Source organism: Thalassophryne amazonica, chromosome 19, assembly GCF_902500255.1.
Source record: "Thalassophryne amazonica chromosome 19, fThaAma1.1, whole genome shotgun sequence".
Taxonomy (NCBI): Eukaryota; Metazoa; Chordata; class Actinopteri; order Batrachoidiformes; family Batrachoididae; genus Thalassophryne; species Thalassophryne amazonica.
This window is the reverse complement of record NC_047121.1, coordinates 55,415,706-55,439,472: the sequence shown is the minus strand read 5'-3', so window position 1 is coordinate 55,439,472 and position 23,767 is coordinate 55,415,706. Positions and strand designations below refer to the sequence as shown.

Genomic DNA, 23,767 nt, shown 5'->3' with positions numbered 1-23,767 from the left:
AAGCTGGTACCCAGTTACAGCTGGTTGGACTGACACAGTGCAGATTAAGTGTCTTGTCCAAGAACACAGACAGATGGCATCAGTGGGATTCGAACCCAGGAAGCAAACCCCCAGTTTTTACGTTGTTAGTCTAACTCCCAAGTCTACATATAGGCAGGCCAGCTACTTGCTCAACAATCCTCCTTACTTTCTAAACAGCTTTTAGTTTATGAACCACGACTTATTTTTTGTCACGGATAAGCAGCAACTGCGCCTCTGGAAGCTTTCCCAGTTGTTTTGGCATTTGGCAGAGGACTCGTCCTTTTTGCCACAGCTCACAGGCCGCGATGGACGCTTGAACACCGGCGCACCCGTTTCACCTCACATCCATCCAGACATCAAACGTCCATTTGCCTCATCCCTGATGTCTCATAGAAGGAGAAAAATATTCCGAGGACGCTCTGAACTGCTTTAGAGACACTGGGAGGAGGAAGAAGGTGAATGTGTGCGTGCACAGGGGGAGGACGGGGAGCAGGAGAGGAGGTGGGGAGGCTGGCGGCTGAGCAATGTGATTTCTTCTCGACTGTCACAAATCTAGCGCAACAGGAAAATCAATTTGGCCCTGTGTGTGCCTTTTTGGCTCCGGGAGAAAATCCAAATAGCAAGGCGAGGCCCGGATAATGTTACAGTGTATTGGATTTGCTTCATGGAGACGCAGAAAGAGAGAGAGAGGAGGACGAGGAGACGTGAGGAGACGAGGGAATCACAGGCGTGCTGCCGAGTGCTGACAAGATAGATTTGTGCAAGTGTACGGCTGTATGATAGGCTGACAACATGTCAGTCTGCTGCACGCACCAGGTAAATGTCTACGTGCAAGTATTGTGAAACCATGAGACTGTTTTCATGCGTGTTTACGTGCTGCAGTGTGTGTTTTGTCGACCTTTTATGTGTTTGCGTGTGTGCACAATCTCCAGGTGAAAACATCACGATGAAATCGCTCCCCCCACACAATGCCATCCGCCCCCGCCCGCTGTCGGGGTAGCGTTCATCCCGTGAGTGTTCAGCCGTGTGACATGTCACGTCACTCCACCGAGTGCAGCTGATCGCTGAGACACACACACGCGTGCAGTACGTTACTTCAGTCTGTTAGACCCCTGGTTCCCAACCTACGATCTGAGTCCCGCCTTAGGGGGCGCCAAAGATCCCAAAGTAATAATATACTTACGAGTCTGCGTTTTGTGTCAGTGAAGGTCCTGTGACTTACACTCTGGAAAATATCGTTGTGTCTTTGAATGAGTCAAAGAGGACAAATAACCATCTGTCTCCTGCAGCCAGGTGACAGGTGGGCGTGTCCTTGGTCTTCTTCACCACTGAGACACCTGCATGCTGGATTATGACCACAGAGATGTGCCACATGACCATAATTTGTATCTGATGTTCCCTCATGATGCAGGTGACACTCCTGATCTGAGCCTCCCCAAATAATCAAATAATCATTCCAGCAGGACCCAAAGAGGCTCCAAAGTCCAAAGACACCCAGCGGTGTCAGGAGCATAGACCCAATTACTCGCTGCCTCACACAGTGATCCAGACATCATCTCCTTCAGCTTATTTGGTTTCTTCACAGGACAACTCTGTCTTCAAAAGCTGGTTTATGTCTGCACAGACAACGTCAGAGACAGACTGAAGGCACAAGAACACAACATATTCCTTCCTCTCCTGACTCCTCTCCTAAGTCCTCTCGTGATTCCTCTCCATTCTCTCCTAACTCCCCTCCCACCTCTCCTGGATCCTCTCCTCAGTCCTGTCCTCTCTTCTCCTGATTCCTCTCCTAAGTCCTCTCCTGACTCCTCTCCTCTGCCTCCTCTCCTCGCCTCCTCTCCCCTCCTTCCTGTCTTGACTAAAGTGCGGTGACTCGTGATGAAGTGTTAGAAAGTGAAGCGTTGGTAATCAGATGTGTGCTAACCACATTAGTTCTCGCGTGTCTCTCTCCGGCTGCCTGCTCCTTGATCTAATTCAAACTGATTGTCGTACAGCCGCAAAAACATGCCAGATGTTACTCACCGCTCCACACTTTATCACCATTTATTCGGCACAGGGAATATTTAAATTTTTTTTTTCTTATTAATCACGTCCCAACGATCAGTTTCACTCTCGTCTTCGCTGGCTCATCCTGGATTTTCGTCATCACTTTTGGCATGAGCTCCTGGAAAACCACTGTCCCAGTTTTTCATTAGCGTCAATCACTTAATAAGTAGCTGTGAGGAAAGGAGGTGGAGCCGGCATCAGGATGGCACTCCAGACATTTGGCCCCGCCTTGTCAGAGTGACTGACAGGCCTGAGAGATGCTGATGCCCCGGTCAGCCGTGCAGTCAGGCGGAGCAGCGACAGGGATGATGAGCGTGCATGTACAGACGCACGTTCACACCGTCTGAAGCCAGTCAAATCCATCCGCATGAAACCCACGCACGATTAGACTGTTTTCAGTCGACTTTTTATCCAATTTGGACCAAACTTGATGTAATGATTCTGGGTCAGTCAACAACAAAGTGACATGAGTTGGAAAAAAAAAAAAATCAAGGTCAGAGGTCAAAGTCAACATTTGGACCCAGTGCTTATAGAAGATATTTAGAATAACTACTGTGGTTACTATTAAACTAATTCACCTCACAAAAATTTAACATCTTGTCATTTATACATTTTCTCATTGTGTAAAAGCACCAAGACTCTTCTTATTCTTCTTAGTAGTATTAAAAACACTTTATTCACAATTTTCATATCTTAAAACTCAAGAATCATAAAACTCTCAAAATCTAAATTTTTATGCATTTATACTGGGAGGTCAAAGCTCTGCGTGCCAGCCCCCCAAAAAGTCATGCATTTTGACATTTATAAATGCCTTTTTAATGAATTTTTGTTTTCAAGTAGGAAATGTATTAGAAGCCCTGAAATGCTCACTTCCCCCACTAGATGTCGACAAAAGCTGCTTAAATGTGCAGCAATACAAGGACTCAACTGTTTATTCATTTGAGAAGTTAACTTTTAGTTAAAATAAAATGAACTGACAGCCAAAAATCAGCTTACAGTTGTGTCCCTGCTCTTATGGACAACTTACTTGTAGTAATTTAAACCAGAACTGGGGTCCACAGGGACAGTGAGACTGGAGACGTTTGAGAATCAGTCCACTGCTTTCTATGTGCAAATGTTACGCATGGCGCACTTTAAATACATTTCTAAACCTATTGTGGATCAGGATTATTTTTCCTTCATGAACTTTTAAAATGTTTCTTTAAATGTAAATCTGTCTCATGTCTTGACAAGGTTAAATAAAGGGAAAGGTCAGTTTGCTCACAGATGCTCTCAGTATTATTTCTTAACAGTAAAATGTACACATGGCTTCACAAAACTCAGAAACATAACGCTGCACAGCTCCCTTTATTTAACTGTTAAGTTTTTCTGTGTTTTTTAAGCATTCAGTGCTGCTATTTAACTGTGAATTACGCTGAAACTTGCTGCTAATTCAGTGCCAAAATGTGAGCAGACTGTAAATGCACCAAATGAAGATAAAATGAGATCAGCGTGGCACCTGAGGGCGGCTCTAATGGTGGCGCGTCGTTCCCTACCTGGCACGCTGGCATTGGCAGAGGGTCCGCTGGCGGGAGAGATGGGTCCAGAACCTGATCGGGACTGCTGGGACTGAGGGTGGCCTGCAGGTGAGCCCACGGGGGAGGGGGAGGGCCCACTCCTCTGGCTGGAGAGATGGGGGGAGGCGTGCGGGGAGAAGGAGGACTGTCCCTGGGTACCGGTGCCTCCCTGCTCTCCTTGGCTGCTGCTGCTGCTGATGCTGGAGGATCCCCTGGCGTTGGTGGCTGAGCTCAGACCAGCCTCTGTCCCCGTGGGGAGGTCATCGATCGAGCCAGACAGATCCTGTGGGACGAAACAATGGCATAATTAAGGTTATAATTTAACAAGAGGCCACAGGTGTCCCAAAATTAAAATAAATAATCTTAGACATTAGGGACAGCTTTTAGCAGCTTAAAACGGCTTCAAAGGTGTTTTAAACTGTTACAAAAAAATTAGATTTTATATTTCACGAGGATTAAACAGACATAAACCAAAAGGAAATGCCTTAAAAGTGACTTTAATTCAATTCAAGATAATCTGTGTTTCAATCATTCTACATCAAGATAAATACATTTAACTGGTTTTGAGATGATTTAAAACCAGAAATTAGCTGGCTTTCAACTGGTTACATTTGAGAAATTGATTTTGGACAAAAAAGTGAATATTTTTGAAATTTAGACTGTTGCTTGGACACTGGAGACTTGAGTTGTGAGAAGTGTTGATTTCTGTGCCGGCACGTGTCCACCCACCTGCTCAAGCGCCTGCCCACCTGCCAGTCCACCCAAACACCTGCCAGTCTGACTAAACACCCACTTGTCTGCCCACCCACCAGCTGCTTGCCTGCCTGCCCAAACACCTGCCTGTCCAACTAAAGACCCGCCTATGCAAATAAACACCCACCTGTCCACCTGCCTGTTCACCTGCCTGCTCACCTGCCCACCCAAACACCTGCCTATCTGACTAAACACCCACTTGTCTGCCCACCCACCACCTGCTTGCCTGCCTGCCCAAACACCTGCCTGTCCAACTAAAGACCCGCCTATGCAAATAAACACCCACCTGTCCACCTGCCTGTTCACCTGCCTGCTCACCTGCCCACCCAACCACTGCCTATCTGACTAACACCCACCTGTCCACCTGCCTGTTCACTTGTCCACCAAACACCTGCCTGTCTGACTAAACACCCACCTGTCTGCCTGCCTTTTCACCTGCACCCTGTTCACCTGCCCACCCCCAAACACCTGCCTATCTGACTAAACACCCACCTGGCCACCTGCCTGCTCACCTGCCCACCCAAACACCTGCCTGTCTGACTAAACACCCATCTGTCCACCTGGCCGCCTGCCTGTTTACCTGCCCACCTGTTCACCTGTCCGCCTGCCTGCCCACCAGAACACCTGCCTGCTTGACTCACCACCTACCTGCCTGCCATGTGCACCAAACCAACATTATCTGCACTCTGTACCTTAAACATTTGACTGAGTAAGAGCAAAGTGTTGATGTCACATGTCCTGATTACAGTAATTTAGTGTGCAGGCAAAAATAAAAGAATGAAAAGCCAAAGATAAGCAGAGAAAAGAACAACAGAACCAACCTTCAGTTTGACATAAAGTGTCTTCAACACATGAGTCATGCAGCAAACGATAATTATTCCCAAAGAAATCTAATGAATAAACCCACAGATCACAGACTGGACACATTACAGACTGCAGCAGGAAAGGTTCAAATCTTAACTTTTCTCAGTACACATGAACACTGCTGGCCTTTTGTCTGGTTAGAAATGGAACGTGTCCACAGTTTAAGTGACGGCGGTTAATGCGGCACAGGAGCAAAAACGTGCCCCAGAGAACACCCAGCCGCTCTCCACCGGCTGTTGTGGTGAAAATGAAGTGTAATGTACTTTATTCTGGCCAAGGATGAGCTCAAATTACAGGTTCCAGTCCCTGTGGTGAGTACGGAATTGTGTTAGGGGAAGATTCAGGGAATGTCCACCAACATTACAGACGGAATAATGACGGACTAAACACAGCCACGAGATGAGAGGAGTGAGCGGCGGCGGCGGAAGAAGCACAGAGAAGATATGATGTGATGCGATGTGATGACCGCCCCAACCACACGCCGTGTCCCAGCTGTGACTGAAGACGGGGGAAGTCACCTCTCAGTGACCCCCGTTTCTGGCTGCTGCCCACTTGGGGAGGAGAACCAGCTGATCCTACCTGCTCCTGCAGGCCTGTTGACCCCTCCTGCTGTCCCACCTGAGCCCTGCACTCCCATTACTGTCACTCCCGGGTCTGATGTCACAGACAGCATTCCGTGGGGAACTCCTGTGGTTTCAGCACCTCATCATCAACAGATTTTCCAAAGTTCCAGTCGACTAAAGTGCGGCATGTTAAAAAAAAAAAAAAAAGTGACTTTTCAATCCGAGGCTTCAAAGATGTCTGCAAGTTGATTTGGCACAAGTTTTACTCCGGATGTCCTTCCTGGCACAGCGCTATACTATCTGGAGAAAGGGGAGGGGTGGCCTTGAACCGCTAACTTTCTGCACTGTAAACAAGCGTACTAACCGCTTGGACACCCCCCCGCCAGTAAATTAGTGTAGACAGGATCAAAACTGTAGATTTGTATAAACATCACACACAAATCAGGGCTCAGCCTGATGTTTTACAGACATTGTACCGAACCGCTGTGGTGACGAAAGAGTTGAGCCAGAAGGCGAGACTCTCAATTCACAAGTTGACTAATGATTTTATCGTCACTTACGGTCATGAACTTTGGGTAATGACCAAAAAAAATAAGGTGGTGGACATGAGATTCCTCTGTCGGGTATCTGGTCTTATACTCCTGGACAGGGTGAGAATCTGAGACCATCTGGGAGGGACTCAGAGTAGAGAGACTACTTCTTCGCAATGAAAGGAGCCAACTGAGGTGATTCGTGTATCTGGTGAGGACGCCCCCTGGTCGTCTCTCTGGGGGAGGTCTTCCAGGCACATCCAACTGGGAGGAGGCCCTGGAGAACACCCCGAAAACATAGGAGGGATTATATTTCCCAGCTGGCTTGGCAACGCCTTGGGATCCTCCAGGAACAGTTACAGGACCTGGCTGAGGATAGGGAAGTGTGGGATGAGCTGCTTGGTCTACTGCCACTGCGACATGTAAAATTAATGAATAAATGAAACACACACGCACACACATCTTTATCTAAACATCTTTATTATTCATGCATTCCTGCTGTTTGATTTTTGTTTTTTATTGTGAGATGTTGGCTCTACAAAAGAATTTCAACCTTTGTTCATATTAAAATACTCAAATTTCATTTTATTTATTGCTGGCAATAAAATAATTTATCGGTGGTTTCAGCCTAAAAGTGCAGAAGTCGTCCAACATTGGTTTCAGCCGATGTGACTTGAAAATATCGGCAGTGCATCAAAATGTTGGCATTTCTGTAACATGTTGGCGGGTTTTATGGCGTTCAAACCCGGGTCAGGACGTCTGCAAACACTGCGTGTTGGTGTCTCGTCTTAAAAAACGAGACATGCGTCTATTGGTGCACGTGCAGCTTTGTCGGTGCACGGCTGCTTGTTGTGGTTAATGCCATCTCAGCGCTGTTAGTGCCCGTTCCGCCGGCCTGCCAGTCTGTCACCTGGCATCGTCTCCACTCACTTTCTCACACACACACACACACGCACACACACACGCGCGCGTGCGCACACGCACTATCTTCAGCTGAGTGATGTCATGTGTCACGTCCACCAGCAGGGCTGGAGATTATTTTCGAGCGACGGGCTGCCCTGGGTGCCTGCCATTTCACACGGTGGGGTTACCGTGACAATGGCTTTTCCAGAACCAACAGCGCTGGCCTGATTACAGATAGACTGTTAACCCACAGGCTAATTGTGTGAATGGATGAGAATAATTGCATTTCACCTAATTGGGTGCTCTTGCCAGCTTTTCCAGTTGCAGTTTAGGGGCGGGAAAATGTGTACAAGTAATTTGTTTAGAGGCTGTTAGGCTCATTTGGATTATACACACACTTAAACACAGCTGTGCAGCCCGCACCCCAAAAACCCAGCGTCATGTAGCATGAAAGGGTGGAGACACTTAAGACCCAGTGGCCATAAAAACGCCAACACACCACATGAAACATACAGACGGGCGATGAATGGAAGGAATAACTAGCATAAAGTGCCGCCCAAACATCTTCAGCACACCGCCGCCTTCATTCAAAAAGTCTCTGGAATGGCAGTTTCTTCCAAAAAGAAAGAAAGAAAAAAAAGATGGCAGTGAAGCGTCAGCCAAGACGTGGTCCCAAAATCTCCAGTAGGTGTTCAAGTGGGTCTGTTGATTACAGTCCTGGCCGAGAGCATACCTTGATGCTAACTGCTTAAATTCATCATGCAGGGCAACTGTGCAGAAACACCTGCACCCCGAGAACGTATAACGCCAGGAAACTCTAACTTATGTCATTCCATGAAGCTACCTCGGAAAAGATTTTACACGTGTCTTTGTCACGGGCAACAGCATCATGTTACCTGGGAACCCACCAGGGTTCTATAGGGTACGGCAGTACTAGGCTAGGTAATGCCTTGACCTTTGAATCGTAAAAGCAGGGATGCTCCTCCCACATGCACAAATTCTCCATTTATCATTGGTGGGAAATGACTGAAAACTGCATTATGATACAGTAAATAAGTGCAAGACAAACAATGATGGTCCAACAAGTATCAATGTCGTCCACTTACGACTGAATATGTTATGACGGCAACAGTGCAGCGAAAAATGCTATGAATCGTAGCCGTTGGACTGTTCAATCTTATGCAAATTTCTCGTCTCTTTGTGGGTATTTTGTCTTTTAAGTCAAAAAAGCAGCTAGAGGCCACATGACGTCATAAGGTAAATTGACAGAAAATGTAATCAACTTGTCTCTCATGTGTGGACCAATTTCCCATAGGGGGTGGGGTGGAGTGGGGTAAGACATTGTTTCTGGTCCCATGTGTCCGTCCATGTGAATTAAATAATCCAAACAGTTGTGATCCAATTTGGACCAAACCTGAGGGAATGATCGGCGGATAGGGAAGGACAAAGGGATTTGATCTTGATAAAAATCGGTTCAGAATCAAGGTCACAGATAAAGGTCAGTTTTTTTCCCTCAGAGCTTGTGTCGGGATATTTAGAACGGGTATTTCACGGAACTGGTTAAAAAAAATCAAACACCAATATAAAGTGACGTATCACATTTCTGAGAGTACTTGACCATTAATTTTATGTGGCCATGAAAGGTCAATCTCAAGGTCATAACTGCTAAACTCAAACAGTCTGGCAACCATGTGGACTAAACACGGTGCAAAAGTTGGTGTGTTTTTGTTCAGGATGACATGGTTCCGGATGCCCCCTGGACGCCTCGCTGGAGAGATGTTCCGGGCACATCCCATTGGGGAGGAGACCTTGGGGAAGACCCAGGACACGCTGGAGGGACTCCGTCTCTCGGCTGGCTTGGGTACGCATCGGGGTTCCCCCAGAGGAGCTGGGGGAGGTGTGTGTGTGTGGATTGGGAGGTCTGGGGGGCTTTGCTTGAGCTGCTGCCCCCTGCGACCCGACTCCAGATAAAGTGGAAGAAAATGGATGGATGGATGACATGGTTCATTTTTGGACAGAACTGTTGAACTCTCCACACAGAACCACACATGATGTCATTATCGGTAAATGGACTGCATTTATATAGCGCTTTTCCATCTGCATCAGACGCTCAAAGCACTTTACAATTATGCCTCACATTCACCCCGGTGTCAGGGTGCTGCCATACAAGGCGCTCACTGCACACCGGGAGCAATAGGGGATTAAAGGCCTTGCCCAAGGGCCCTTAGTGATTTTCCAGTCAGGTGGGGATTTAAACCCATGATCTTCTGGACTCAAGCCCAACACCTAAAATGAATGCGCCTGTCACCTGGCATGTGTTCCTTCTAGTTTCTACGGCGATATTTTGCATATAAACAGACACTATTTCATGATTATCCCGCACTTTTAAACTGGAGCTCCACGTGTGCAGCCATCGGCTTGTCGATACAGTTTTGATTTGGGGACGGCGGTGCAGAAACATCTGTCAGCGTCTGTCAGCGCTGCCGTGATGCCCCTGAATGTTTTGATACATTGTAATGCTCACAGAGTCACAGCCAGCCTGCTAACCAGCCAGGCCGACATGCGGTCTGTGGATCCAAACGCCCAACAATCTGGGGCCCCGATCCAAAGTGGCCCAAATCCAATTTGTTCGGTACGGGGCTGCAAATTGCTCTGTGCATCGAGTCTCCAAGTAGCTGTCAACCACTCCCGCTTAGTGCCATGTATTGCTTAATTCGCTCCTGAAGCATGTAATTGTCATAATAAGAAAAATATTGAGGTGATAATAACCAGTTACTTTGAGATGTACTCCCCCCCGGGCAGCCCCCCGCCGTCCCGCCTGCAGAGCCTCATATACGCGCATAATGGGCCCAGACTGCCGTCTTACACATTTCACACAACATTGGAGAGGCAGTTGCTCGTGACCCTTCACCTCGATGGTGTTGGCGCCTGCGTGCGCTCTTTCTTAGATACAGAGGCTGCTGGGCTGTCACAGCGAGACACGCTTCAGCACCGATGTAGCCGAAGGTACAGACAAGGCTGCACTCACATACACACACACACACGCACACAGACACGTAACCCAGCAGGGTCTAAGGAGTCTGTGTGAAGCGGGAGGCTGTCACTTCCAGCAGGCGGTGGATCTTCTCCCCCTGACCGTGGTGCTCATCCCGTCTGGTTGGTAACTTGGAAGGGCAGTCTATGTACCTCTTAGTATTCCTTTAGGAGTTTTTCACCTCTCGAGTGAGGGTACTTCGGCTGGTCCACACATTTCTGAACACTCTGAGGGTTAAGAGTTGGTTGGTTTTTGAGGATGGTAACAGGAAGTGACGTAGTTCTCCAAATGCAGTCATGAGAAGAGGACCTAAAGACATTCATTCATTCATTTTCTGGTGTTTATCCGAGTCTGGGTCACAGTGGCAGGAGACCAAGCAGCTCGTCTTGCACTTCCCTATCCTTGGCCAAGTCCTCTAACTCTTCTCAGGGGATCCTGAGGTGTTCCCAAGCAAGCTGGGAAATATAATCCCTCCAGTATGTCTCAGGGCCTACTCCCAGTTGGATGTGCCTGGAAGACCTCCTTAGGGAGTCCACCATAGGACATCCTCACCAGATACCCAAACCACCTCAGTTGACTCCTTTAGATGCAAAGAAGCCATGATTCTACTCCAAGTTCCTCCCAGATATTTGTGCCCAGACTGGAAAGCTTGTTGAGTCAGTGGGGAAGATATTTTGATTGACCCTAATTAGCATAAGTGTGTAGTTTGCACAGATCCTCAGATTCGTAAAGAACAACAAATAAGAAGCAGGAATATAAATGAACTTTGGATGTACAGGTACAGAGTCTGGATTTCTGAGGTCAAATCATGCAGATGCAGATTGTAAATTTTTTCTCGCTGTTATTTTGCACAGATGCTGATTTTTTTAGTTGCCTACAAGCATACGTTTGCACGGATGTGGATTTTGTTGAGAAAACTGTACGGAGACAAACATCTCTGCGTATAACAAACTTTCCAGTCTGGAGTCGAGCTTCTAACCGTGTCCCGGAGTGTAAACCCAGGTACCCGACAGAGGAACCTCATTTCTACTGCTTGTATCTGCAACTTTATTCTTTGGGTCATTAACCAAAGTTCATGGCCTCAGGTGAAGGTAGGAGCAGAAATGGACTGGTAAATTGAGAGTCTTGGTTTCTAGCTCAGATGACAGGTATCCTGAATCATACAGCGAGAATCACATCTGGTCTGTTTATTGACTGTCTGTGTCCTATAGTGGAGAGCCACCTGCCCCTGGACATATCATGGGTATCAAACTATTTTACTGGTACATAAGTCCTGCCAACCATCTGACTGGAGTCTGGATTAGTGGACCAGCAGTTGGAACACCAACAGGCCATTTTTGTTGTAGAAAGCCAACGGCTTTGTGAAAACTGGTTCACAACTTTTTGACAAAAAAATCACACAACATGTTGATTCAGTGCTTCAGAAATCATTCTGTGCAGCTTCAAGATGACACAAGATGAAGGACTTCACGGACGACTTTGGTATTTTTAAAGTTGAGTGCTATTGTTGTGCAAGTGCAACATTTCATTGATTCAAATACCTTAAACAGTGTTTAAAAGCACAAACGACGATATAAATAATGTAGCTGATCATCAGACTTTAAAAAACCAAAGCTGCAGGTTAGACCGAAAGAGGAACATCTTGTTGCCTAATTGCAAGGTGGAGGGAGCACGACCAGCTACTGCTGAGCCGTGAAAGCCTGCACAGCTGATCTGTGTCTGTTTGAGTTTGGCCACGCCCTCCACCTGTCACGCCGTTTGACGGTCACCCGGTCTCAGCTGCGTGTCAGTGCAGCAGCAGTGCAGATTTGAGGTCATCCTGCAGTTCTTCTATAACTAAATGCACACTGATGCATTTACACATGTGTGTACAAACTCACACTCAGCTCATGTTGTCACGAGTCGAGCGTAAAATTTTAATGCTGCACATATTGACAGTGGTGCTGCACTTCACCACCGTGCAGTATATATAGAAACATCACCTCCGAGGGCTCCAAAAAGCAGTTTTATTGTCCGTTTCTTCCCTTCCTCTGGGTAAATATGATGATGTAAACTGTAATTAACTCCAATAGTTATCGTTTGTAGGCCTGAGGGGCAGGTCTGCTTATGGCAACTCTGCACTCGTTTATCGGCTCTGGCCGCCGTGCTTTCTATTTTTATGGCACACTAGAGATGCACAAGAAACGCTATTATACAAAGATGGGTTGTTTTTTTAAATCCACCCCCCAAAACCTTTGATTGAGGCCAAAACGAAATGCCATGCAAATGAATCCAAATGGACTGCTGTATCTGTATGTGCGTGTGTGTGCGTGAAAGAGCGTTTTAATGCGATACCCCGTGAAGCGCACCAACTGTAATACCATTCACTAAGTGCTATTAAGTCGAGAACGAAGAAGAAGAATGAAGAGCAGATTTAATACAACTCCCACACCATAATTTCCTTGATGTCAATCAGCTGGAAGTTCTACCAAAGCTGGAATCATCATGATGATGGTGATGATTGGAGATGATTAGAACTGATAAAAAAATTATGACCATTTACCATGAAAGACTGATCAAAATGCACTTGTACGCATGCAGTAAATCCATGATACTTGTCTGCGTAGAAATGTGTGAACGTGTGAATTTATGCCTGTGTGTGGAGATGAGAGTTCTCCAGCAGCAGCTCTCGATGCCTCTCTGAGGGAGAAGAACCATGAGGTGGACAAAATCCAAATACAGGCAAGGCCACTGTGGACAAACCAAGAGGAGAGATCTGGATCAGACTTTCCAAACCCCACTAAGACAGGCACCCCGACATGCTGGCAAGCCAGTAAGCCAGTCCATAGACCTCTGGCACCTCTCAACAGCCCCTTGGTACACCAGTACCAAGGTACACCTGGTACCACACTTGGTACACCAGTTATAGGAGAAGGTCGAGGCCACGCCAACATTCCCCCTGGCTGCAGCAGAGAGCTGGTTACTTTAGAGTATTGGGGATGGATCAGTTGTCTGCCTGGGTGGTTGCCATATGGAACCCAAGATGTTCCGTATGCATGGCACCAACCCTCACAACAGTCCTGACCCGACCTAAATCTCCAGCAATAGCGTAGAATCTTCTGTCATCCATCTATGAGACCATCTCTGGTGACTTTTCGGACACTTAAACACAGAAATGTCCTAAGATTGCACTGCTGTTCTTGCGTAGGGCCATGGATTATAAAAGGGTAGCCCCACCCTGATCAGTCTGATTGGGTTTCTGATCAGATCCAGCTAGTATTTGATTCCGATAGATGAGATTAAAGGAGACAGTTACATTCTGCTTATTAACGGTTGTCACTGTCTATCCAAACACAGTGACTGTGGTCTGTACTCCCAACAGGATTATTCCTCAGCTTCCACAGTCACCCATCATTTTGAACCCCAGACTGTATGTGGTTGTTTTGCCGCAACATTTGTTCATTCACTCATTCATTAATTTCCTGCGGCTTATCTGTGCCTAGGTCTCAGTGGCTGCAGACCAGGCAGCTCATTCCACGCGTCCCCATCCTCAGCCAAGTCATGTAACTCTTCCCAGGGGGTCCTGGATGTTCCCAAATCAGATGGGAAATATAATCCCTCCAGTGTGTCCTAGGTTTCCCCGAAGCTTCCTGCTAGTTGGATGTGCCTGGAAGACCTCCCCAGGGAAATGACCAGGGAGCATCCTCACCAGATAACCAAATCACCTCAGCTGGCTACTTTCGATGTGAAGCAGCAGTGGCTCTACCCAGAATCCCTCTCAGATAGTGTCATATTCTCATCCAGTCCAGGAGTGTAAGCCCCGATACCCGACAGAGGAATCTCATTTCTGCTGCTTGTATCCATGAATTTATTCCTTCTGTCTTATTTGGTTGTATGGCCGAAGCAGATGGTCACCTCACTGTGTCTGGTCTACTTGAGGTTTCTTCCTATAATCAAGGGAGTTGCTGAGGGAGTTTTTCTTTCACACTGTCACCAGTGTGCTTGCTCCTGGGCTGGGTAAGGTCTACACCTTCCTAGTGTGTCGCTTCTTGAGGTGACTGGCGTTCTTATTTTGTACTGTATAAATAAATTGAATCAGTCGGTGCGTCACATTTGACGGGTTGGGGGGGCAGCCTCCTTAATTTCTCCAGACGAGTGCCACTCAAAACACTGAGCCCATGTTTGCATTGTAGGTGGTCCCAGCAGGAATCAAACTCCAAATGCTGCTCGCGTTAGTTCCATGGCGTTTGTACTGAGCTGTACAAAAACCGCAATTTCCTTCCGCTTTCTATTTCTGTACTCTTTGAACGACCCAACAGTTTGGCACTGTTCAGCAACAATACACACAGTGTTCAACTGACGCAGTGTTCTATTAGCGAGCAAAATGCCAGTTTGAAGCCGCGGCAATTTACGATTACAGAGGAACTGTTTTGTGAATAGAAAAACACTTCAGTTTTTTGGAAGGCGATGTTGTTGAAGACTGTCTTTTTCTGGTGGGTCTCTCTTTTTGTTTTCTCCAACAAAGGCAGCTTATGAACAAACTGTTCAGGGCTTCCAAAAGTCGTGCGGAGGAGAGACGCGGCAGCGCAGCAAAGCAATTGTGCTTTTCTTTTCAATGCTGCTTCTGCAGACTTCACAAAGCACAGAAAATCTCTTGGTAATTCCGCAGCATCTCAATGAGAGCGGAACACTCTGTTTGCTTCGCACTGCCGGACGGAGACGAAAACAAAGAGCAGGCAAACTGGCACGCGAACACCTGCCGAAGGATTCCAGTAGATTCTCTAAATCTGGCGATAACGGCGTCAGTAACTCTGTGGCATTAACAATTAGTGCCCGTTGCAAGCTGGGGGACTCGGTGAATGATAACTGCCCCGACTCTTAAGCCTCTCGTCATGTGGAGATATGGGTCGAGCTCCTTTGAAAGGGACATTTGCAGCCTTATTTCCCTCTAAGCTGTCAAAGACGCCTAAATCTGATGGTGGCTGTTTCCAAAAGAGAAGGATTACCGCCGAGTCTCACTTCGAATCCCACTGATAAGATGCCAAGCTGTAGTAGTTCGGACTACTTCATCCATTCAGTTAATGCCCCAAAATGTTTCTCGAACCATCAGCAAAGGGGGACTTTGACACCACAACAACTACTTTAGACACAACAAAGTTTTTTTTTTTCTGTCATTTTGTATCGTGGAATCATTAACGACTTCATTGCTCGATTCATTTTAGTCCCTGCTCTGAGTTCAGTACTCTCCAGTAGTGCAACAATTAATGAGTGGAGTTTTGAAGAGGAAACGACACAACTTCCCAAACCAGATCTTATCCCCAAGGCATCAAAGCGTTTGGGTGGGAGCATGTGCTGGTGCCAGTGAACAACACTACCGAACCGCCTTGGGTCCTGGATGGCTGTGATTTGGTTGGATGAGCCAAAGTCACACCCCTACTTAGAGAGTCTGAGGACATGCCTCCTGGAAAACTTTCAAAAATCGGTAGTGCTTTTCCTGCATTCTAAGACAATCTTAGAAGTGTAAGTGTTTCTCTCTGTTTGAGGTGTGGCTCCATCTAGAAGTCGGAGTGGGTGTGTTCTTCTGCAAGCCTCCTGTCCTGGACACCAGCATGGACTCCCAAAATTTCCTGTATATTTGTATTGTCAATTGTGTCTGTAGCATGGCCCAAGCAGAGGGTCACCCCTTTGAGTCTGGTCTGCTTGAGGTTTCTTCCTCAAATCATCACAGGGACTTTTTCCTTACCACTGTCGCCTGTCTGCTTGCTCTGGGGGTTGTTAAGGTTGGATGTTATTTGTGTGAAGCACCTTGAGGCAGCTCTGTTGTGATGTGGTGCTATATAAATGAAAATAAATTAATACTCATTAATACTCTCTAGTCATTATTTTTAATACGCAATTTTCATTTAAACACGGGAAATGTTCTAATTCTGCATGCAGCAGTAATCAGCCATAATTTATAACACTTCTCCATATCTTATCACATTTTTGGTTAACGGGTCAAGATAACACACCCTGGGGCTCACAGATCAGCACAAGTGCTTATCCTATTCAAATAATGTGGGCACCAGGTGCGAAAACGAGCAATAACACTTGCATAGGTGGAAGGTAGAGCCCAAAAAAGTTGTTGTGTGCTGACAGCAGGGGGCACTGACAACCCCTCACTGTTTGATGCAATCATGAACTCACTGTAGGAACCATGTAGTTCATATTCAGGACATTTCTGTTGTGAAGGAATTGATAATTTAGTTCTGAACTGTTGGTGCCAAAAAGGATATTGGGAATAAATGACCTCGCAGGGCCACACCCCAAACACCAAGTGGCCCAATAAACAATTAGGGTGCTGTTTTCTGCATGTTGTAGCACTACAGGCAAAGATGCCAAAAAACTCAACAATCTCGACCTTTTACGTGGCAAGTTAGATCATTGGTATTCTGCAGCGAGCCGTATATTTAAATTTGGTTTCATTTCAAACAGGAGCTTTACGGATGCAGCAGAGACAGGCCGCGCAGCTTATTGTCTGAACCGCTCAAACTTTTTTCATTAGTCCGCAAAGGTTCTTCACACTTTTGTTTTTAATGCGCGAGCCGACCGCTCGGCGCCGCCTCCCGTTACGCCAACACACACTCAGCCTATTTGTTCTGCTCGCATTGGTTCCACTAATGTTTTTATTTATGGCATTCCAGCATGACATCCCACGACCCACCCACCCCCTCCTCACCTCTCCACTCACCCGGGAGCAGGGGGAAAAAAAGGATGCATGACGTGAGTGTGTGAGTGTGTGTGTGAGAGAGAGAGCGAGAGAGGAGAAAAATAAAGAAATAAATAAAGGGCACAAATTCCTCATTTCTAATTCAGCTGCTCGTTCAGCTTAACCTCTCTCTCCTCAGCAATTAAAGCACACGCCACATCCTTCACGCTGCGTACAGCCGAGGCTAAATAATGCAGGGGGCATCCAGCACCCGCATCCTTTATCATCCCAAATGACAGCCATTTGCATATCTCCCCAGTCAATTAGAGCGCGGCGGAATAATCAGCCCATAATTGGAGGAGAGCGTCGGTAATCACCCGCCCTGGCACACCGACAGGGCCATCGGGGTGTGTGTGTGGGGGGGGGGGTGTTAGGAGCACAGTCCGACTGCAACAACCAGAGGAACTTCTCCCTAATGTTCTCCGTCTTCCATCAGCTTCTGTCCAACACGTTGCTCCTCTGCAGCGTCTTTCATCAAAATGAACTTTGAGTCAAAAAGTGATGAATGAATGAAGGGCTTTCGTCAAACGAGCCATTCATCCTCAAATGTTAATTAGTCGCTGTCTGAAGCAGATGAGCGATGACACTCTCTTCAGTGATGCAGTTCATGAAGCTCTCAAAGTCTCAAAACATGATGAAATCAGATCACATTTAATTTTTTTTTTTTTTGGCACGTTCTGTAGAGTCGAGGCGTCATTCTGTAATTTTGTTCACAAATCAATTGCACTTCTATGTTGTTTTATACGGTAAGTCAACGAATTGATGCTCCTTAAATTGACCTTCAGTAAGACTGTGGACTTGGCTGCAGCCCCAACAAGCTAATGTGAGTGAGGACAATTTCTGAAGACCCCTGAAGCCACCAGTAGGTGAAATCCTGAGGAAGAGGGACAAGCTCGATGAAAGACTACAAAAGGCACTCAACCTGGGCAGCCCAGGTGTGGCCAAACTCGGACCGCCGCCATGCTCCTGTGATATGGAAAAACGTATGTTTACTTTCATGAATCATTCAGTTACACCTCATATTCTGCTTTTCCTTTACAAATCAAGTGCACTTCTATATTTCTTTTTACGGTAAAACCTATGCACACCTTTATGATGCATTCAATTGCACCTTGTATTCTGTATTACGTTCACAAATCAACCCTGTTTCTATATTTATACAGCAAAACGTACGTGTGCCTTCATGATGCATTCAACTACACCTTCTATTTGCATTTCTGTCACAAAGCAAGTGTGAAAACCTATGCACGCCTTCATGATGCATTCCCATTACAAATCAAGTGTGTTTCTATAATACTGTTTGGGTAAAACTTATATGTGCCTTCACGGTGCATTCAACTGCTCCTTGTAAACTTTGAAATCTAGTGAAGAGAGACCACTTGTAGATGGGACACACACACACACACACACACACACACACACACACACACACACACACACACACACACACACACACACACACACACACACACACACACACACACACACACACAAAAAGATATGCTATCATACAGGTTACTGTTTGCGCAGGGGACTAATACTGCTTCAGGAATCACTGACTTATGTTTAAACTGGCAAAAATGGGAGAGGAGTGTGTGGTGGATGGAGGAGTCGTGCATGTGTGTCGGGGGGGGGGGGGGTGTGTGAGGGGGGAAGAGTTGTGTACCACATCTGCTAATATAAGTAATAGGTTATAATATCTTTCGTTGTACTTGTTACAATAACAATAAAGAGTCTGTATCTGTAGCTTAATCTTTGTTGACAGTGTCCCACAGCAGCCTATAGTTAAGGATCTTGAAATGGAGCAATATCCCCACCTGGTGGGCATTTACCATTAATGCAGGTACAATGGAGTTTTAACATCGATCATTATAATAAGATGACATGAGTCATTCTATATTCCCTTCATTTCCACGCTGAAAGGGAGCGGCCAGTTTTTTTCCTTTCACACAGACGCTTTGGTGCTGTCCTCTGAACACAGCAAATAATAGGATGAATGGCGAGCCGGAGGAAGAGGGACTGACAGTAATGGCTGTGTAAGAGAACATCAGAGAAAGGCAAGGTTTGCTTCCATCCTTTTGTTTCTGCAGACGCTTTCTTTTCCCAGTCCAGTCCAGCATTCGCCAGCACGGCCCACGGTGGCTTTGCAGAAATGTCTGCTGTTCACTTCTCCTTGATGATCAGAGCGGCAGAAAGAGGTAAAGGCACGCGAGGGACGTGATGAGGAGAGAAACAAGGAGAGTAAAGGGGTTGGACCAGAATGACCCGACACCAAACAGAGTTTGAAACAAACAAAAAGCAGACTGCAGAAAGCAGAAGAGCATCTTTAAACAGCTCTCGCCCTCTGAGGGAAAGAACATTGATTTCCTCTTTACTGCTTTTTTTGTTGGAGGTGTCTTTCTCCGTTTAATCCCCTGTTCCTCGTCTCTCGGGGGATCCGTGGCATTTCTCGTTAGCCAGCCAGCCGGCCCTGTGCCGCACTGACTTATGCATCACTGTCAAAATGACTCTGATCAAAAGACGGCTGAAGGGAGGGACCGCGGGGCTTTGATGGGTGAGATGCAAAACTCTTTCCCATTGGACGTGCTGCCTGTCAGTGCGTCCGCCTCAGTAATCCATCAGCCCCTGCTGCTGATCGATAACAGGATTGGTGGAATTCTGAGAGATATCTCGATGCCATCTGTGGATCCTGACAATTATTGGAACATTAACGCCGACTCAGAATCTGTCTGAATGTCATGTGGAGGATGAAGGTTTGCCTGCTGTCAACGTTCTGCACACTCATTTGTCTCCAACCTGAAATGCTGTCATGCTGTATTTGCAACGGGCGAGAATTACGCGACAACGCCGTGTGATGGAGGAATTCTACCCTGAGGCAAAATACCAGAGGAACACCGTTTTGGGGTGAAACTTCACAGGTAAAGCTTTGGGTGCTGGTGTTTTTTGATTAAATTTTCATTGTTTCTGTATCTACAGAACACTTCCTGCTGAGGTTTAGCTGCTGTCAAGGTTGGATCTGGAAAAAAAGATGGAGCCCAAAAAAAGAGAAGATGTCAGGGTTTGAGTTTTTGTTTGGTTTTCTGTTTTATTTTGTTCTTTTGATCTGTTGGTTATTTTTGCTTTTCATTGGTTTTGGTTTGTTTATTCTCTTGCTGGGTTTTTGTCTGTCTCTGTTTCTCTTGTCCTTTCTCTTTGCTTCTTGATAATGGGTGTTACTCTCTCTCTCTCTCTGGCCACGCACTTCTTCTGATGCTTTCCACGCACACCTGTTTCTGATTTGCTGATTGCCACCTGCGGTCATATAAGCTCACTGGGTGTGTTTGTCCCTTGCCAGTTTGTTATGCCTTGTGCCTTCATTCCAGCTCTGTTCCTGCGTTGGTATTCCTGCCTGCGCCATAGTGTGTACCTGACCTCTAGCCTGTTGCCTCCATCACGCCGTTTGCCTGATGTTTTTTTGTACTGCTTACTTGTGTACCGACCTCTGCTATCCACCTCAGTAAAGCCTTTTCAAAACCAGTGCTGTTTGTACGAGCCATGCATTTGTGCCCTGCAATTTCTGACCATCCAGCCTGACAGAAGAGAAGATTCCAAGAAAATTATGTGAAGAAGAAAAAAAAAAAGAAAAGAAAGTTCTTAAGTCCGATAACCTAATTAACAGCCACTTGAAGCTCTTACAGGTTTAAAACAGTGTAAAAATGTTTGATTCACAATGTTTTTCCACCCACATTTTAATGTGGGCAGATTTGAAAATGAAATGGTCTTGAATCCAATAAGCTAATCTTTCAAGTGTGCCAAATCACTCTTTGGTTTAGAATCAAAATTAATATTTAACTTTGCAAATTTGACTTTTTTTAATATTTGTCTTTTTTTTTTAAATGTTAGTGTTCATGATTGAAAGAGTTGCTTACTACTATTATATTTTTTGTAATATCAGTGATAATATTACACTGTCATTCCTTGAATGAGTAGTTTGTCTAATTGTGATGAATCAGAACTCCCCCAACCAAAGATTTTCCAAATCCACCCCTGGCTGATGTGCATGTGAATGCACCTCTTGAGCAATATGTGGTGCAATTTTTAAACATGTCGTGGGTTCATATAAAATAATAATAATAAAAAAAAAACAAAGAAACTATGAAATGACAAATAAACAACAACCCGAGTTCATGCGATACATTTTTTAACACGGACGAGTTGCAGTGTGATCGTTTTGAGGTAAAACAAAAACAAAACCAATATGTCCAATCGTGGCAGCTGGGATATCAGATAAATGTACCTGTTTGAAGCTTTACAATTCATTAATACCATCGCACAGATTCAGAATGGGAAGTCCTGCTATGCTATTTATGCCATGCTAACAACAGCTGACTTCTTCTATGCTGCACTTTCTGCTACTCTATGTGGTGCTGCCCCCAGTAGTCAACAAAAGGCAAGCAAAGGCCATGCCAATGTGCTCCAGCAAAGGATCAAAAACCTGAAGAAGGTCTCTGGTTTTCATGAAACATGTATTTGAAGGTAAGCAATGCCACTTTTAGCTTGTTCTATTTTGTCATGGAGAATGAATGTCTGCATTCTCTGGGTCCACAGTCTCTTTGGCATGTCTAGGTCATTTTTACCAGTTTCAGTAATTCCCTGTTTAAGAATAATACCCATGAGTTGCATATCAGAATGTTCAGAACAATCTCAGCTTTCTGAATGCAAGACATATCTTTGTGTAAAATACTGTGTAATATACTTTGGCTCAAAACCTGAAAATATTAAATGTGTTTTTTATTTACTGAAAATACACCTTTATTCAAATGGATGATTTGTTTTGGTGTTGGAAATGGGCTTGCTCAAGTCTTTCAGTCATAAAAGTAGTGTTAATGTACAAGAAAAAATTTAGATCAATTATAATCAATGTCCAAAAATGAAATTATGTGCAGTACAATGCAGCAGCACCACTCACTGGGAGCTGTATGGCAGGTAGCTGGTACACTGCAAAATAATATATTTACAAAATGAAATCACTTACTAATGTCAGCTGCATATCTTCTTTTTTCAAATAAATTGTTATTGTATGAATAAAGTCATGGAAACACTAAAATCATGAAAATCCATGATGACTACGTTGAAAAACCCTAAATGTTGCAAATGGATCCTGACAAAATCTTCCATATGTGTTTCTCCATGATGATTTTCTTTGTGTTGAAAATGCACAAAAAATTGTTTTTAAGTCACTGATAATGACAGAAAGAACGAGGCCCCGTGTACAAGCAGTGGAAATAACACACCCATGTAATCTTCTGCTGCCTCTCGGATTGGCTATGAGTGACGGATCATCTCGAGGGAAGATCGAACCTACAGCTAAGGAGGTGTAGTTTCAGGAAGCGGTCAAATAAAGTCTCTGCAACATTCTGCCACTGATTTATCAAAAGAAGAATGATGAATAATGAATGAATGATGAATCATTTTGATGCACTGACACATCCATGGAGCCCATAGGGTTAAACAAAGAATTGTATGGACTTGCATTGAATTGTTCTGTAATAAAAACTATTGTTCCTGAATCATATCGTAGCTCACGTATCCAGTTACATATTGTATCTTTTTATAAGGGAAAGGATGTTTTTTAGGGTCTCACAGCTACTTTTAAAGCACCTCTGGAGACAGTGCGCTGATCAAACCTTAAAAAAAAAACATGGCCCTTTCATCAGACAATGTACTCTGGGTAACGACACACATGCTTATTACACTGTAAGAGTCACTTGGGAAGGCGTCGGCACTCTGAGAACGGACCCCCGTGTCCACATCAGCCCACGTTTCAGAGCGTTCAAATAAACTTTTTAGCGAAAATAAACTGAGTTCAGCATCAAAGAGACTTTAGAAAAACCAATTTCTCACGACCGCTTCCAAAGCAGCCCGGTCGGTAAACATGCGTGAAGAATTCACACTGTAAGATATTGTAGGAGGTACAAACGGCGGCAACTTCACCACAACAAAGACGAGCAGAGGGGTGTAATCCATCACACGTTCTGCCGAAACCGGCGTGACCGCCTGCCTATGACCAAAGAAACAAAACAAAAAACTTCTCCCTAATTGGTCAGGCTGTTGTTGCTGATGTTTTATTTCAAACGCATTTGAGGTTTTTTTTTTAACCCCCCCCTCCAATTTTTCACTTCTGCTCATATTCACTTGTCCTCTCCTCCTCCATGATTGCCCTCGACTCTCCTCTCCTCTCCTTCTTTCCTTCATTCCTTCTTCCTTCCCCAGCTTCTTCATTAAAACAATACACTGAGTTATTCTGGCCTCCAACTAAAAGGAGCTGCAGAGAGGAGAACCTGGAGATGGGAAGAGGGAGGAGGAGGAAGAGGAGGAGGCCGTAAAGAACAGAGCAGGAGAAGAACGAGGAGTTCAGACGGAGAAGAGCCTCGGGGTCGTTTATGGTTTGTGAGATTCCTTAAACACAAAGACGGTCAGGCAAAGGCCGAGCGCCGCCTTCATCTGCTTCGTCCACCTCAGGCCAAATCTCATTTACTGAGGATTCAGATAGAAAAACAGATCGAAAGAGAGCGGCGGCGGTGGCGGCGTACTCGATCCCGCCCCTCCATCGTGCCGTCATTAGCTGCACAAGACAAACTGCTGACACAAAGTCACACAGCGCGCTGAGCCAAGGCTTATGGGTAGGCAGGAGGAATCCATCCCTCCGAGCCTCCACCTGTATCGATGTTCCTGCCTCTCCCTCCTCTGCCTCCGGTTTTTGCAATTACAATCAAACGGCAGCATCCAGG

General features: G+C 45.6%; 1 protein-coding gene across 1 annotated transcript in view; it reads right to left on the bottom strand.

Annotated features, from left to right (window-relative positions):
- arid1b (AT rich interactive domain 1B (SWI1-like)) overlaps positions 1 to 23,767 on the bottom strand; it is a 417,017-nt gene that overhangs the window by 127,854 nt on the left and 265,396 nt on the right. Inside the window, exon 5 of the mRNA XM_034159361.1 lies at positions 3,603 to 3,906. Within this exon, the coding sequence (XP_034015252.1) occupies positions 3,603 to 3,906 (304 nt within the window). The remainder of the gene's footprint in view (positions 1 to 3,602; positions 3,907 to 23,767) is intronic.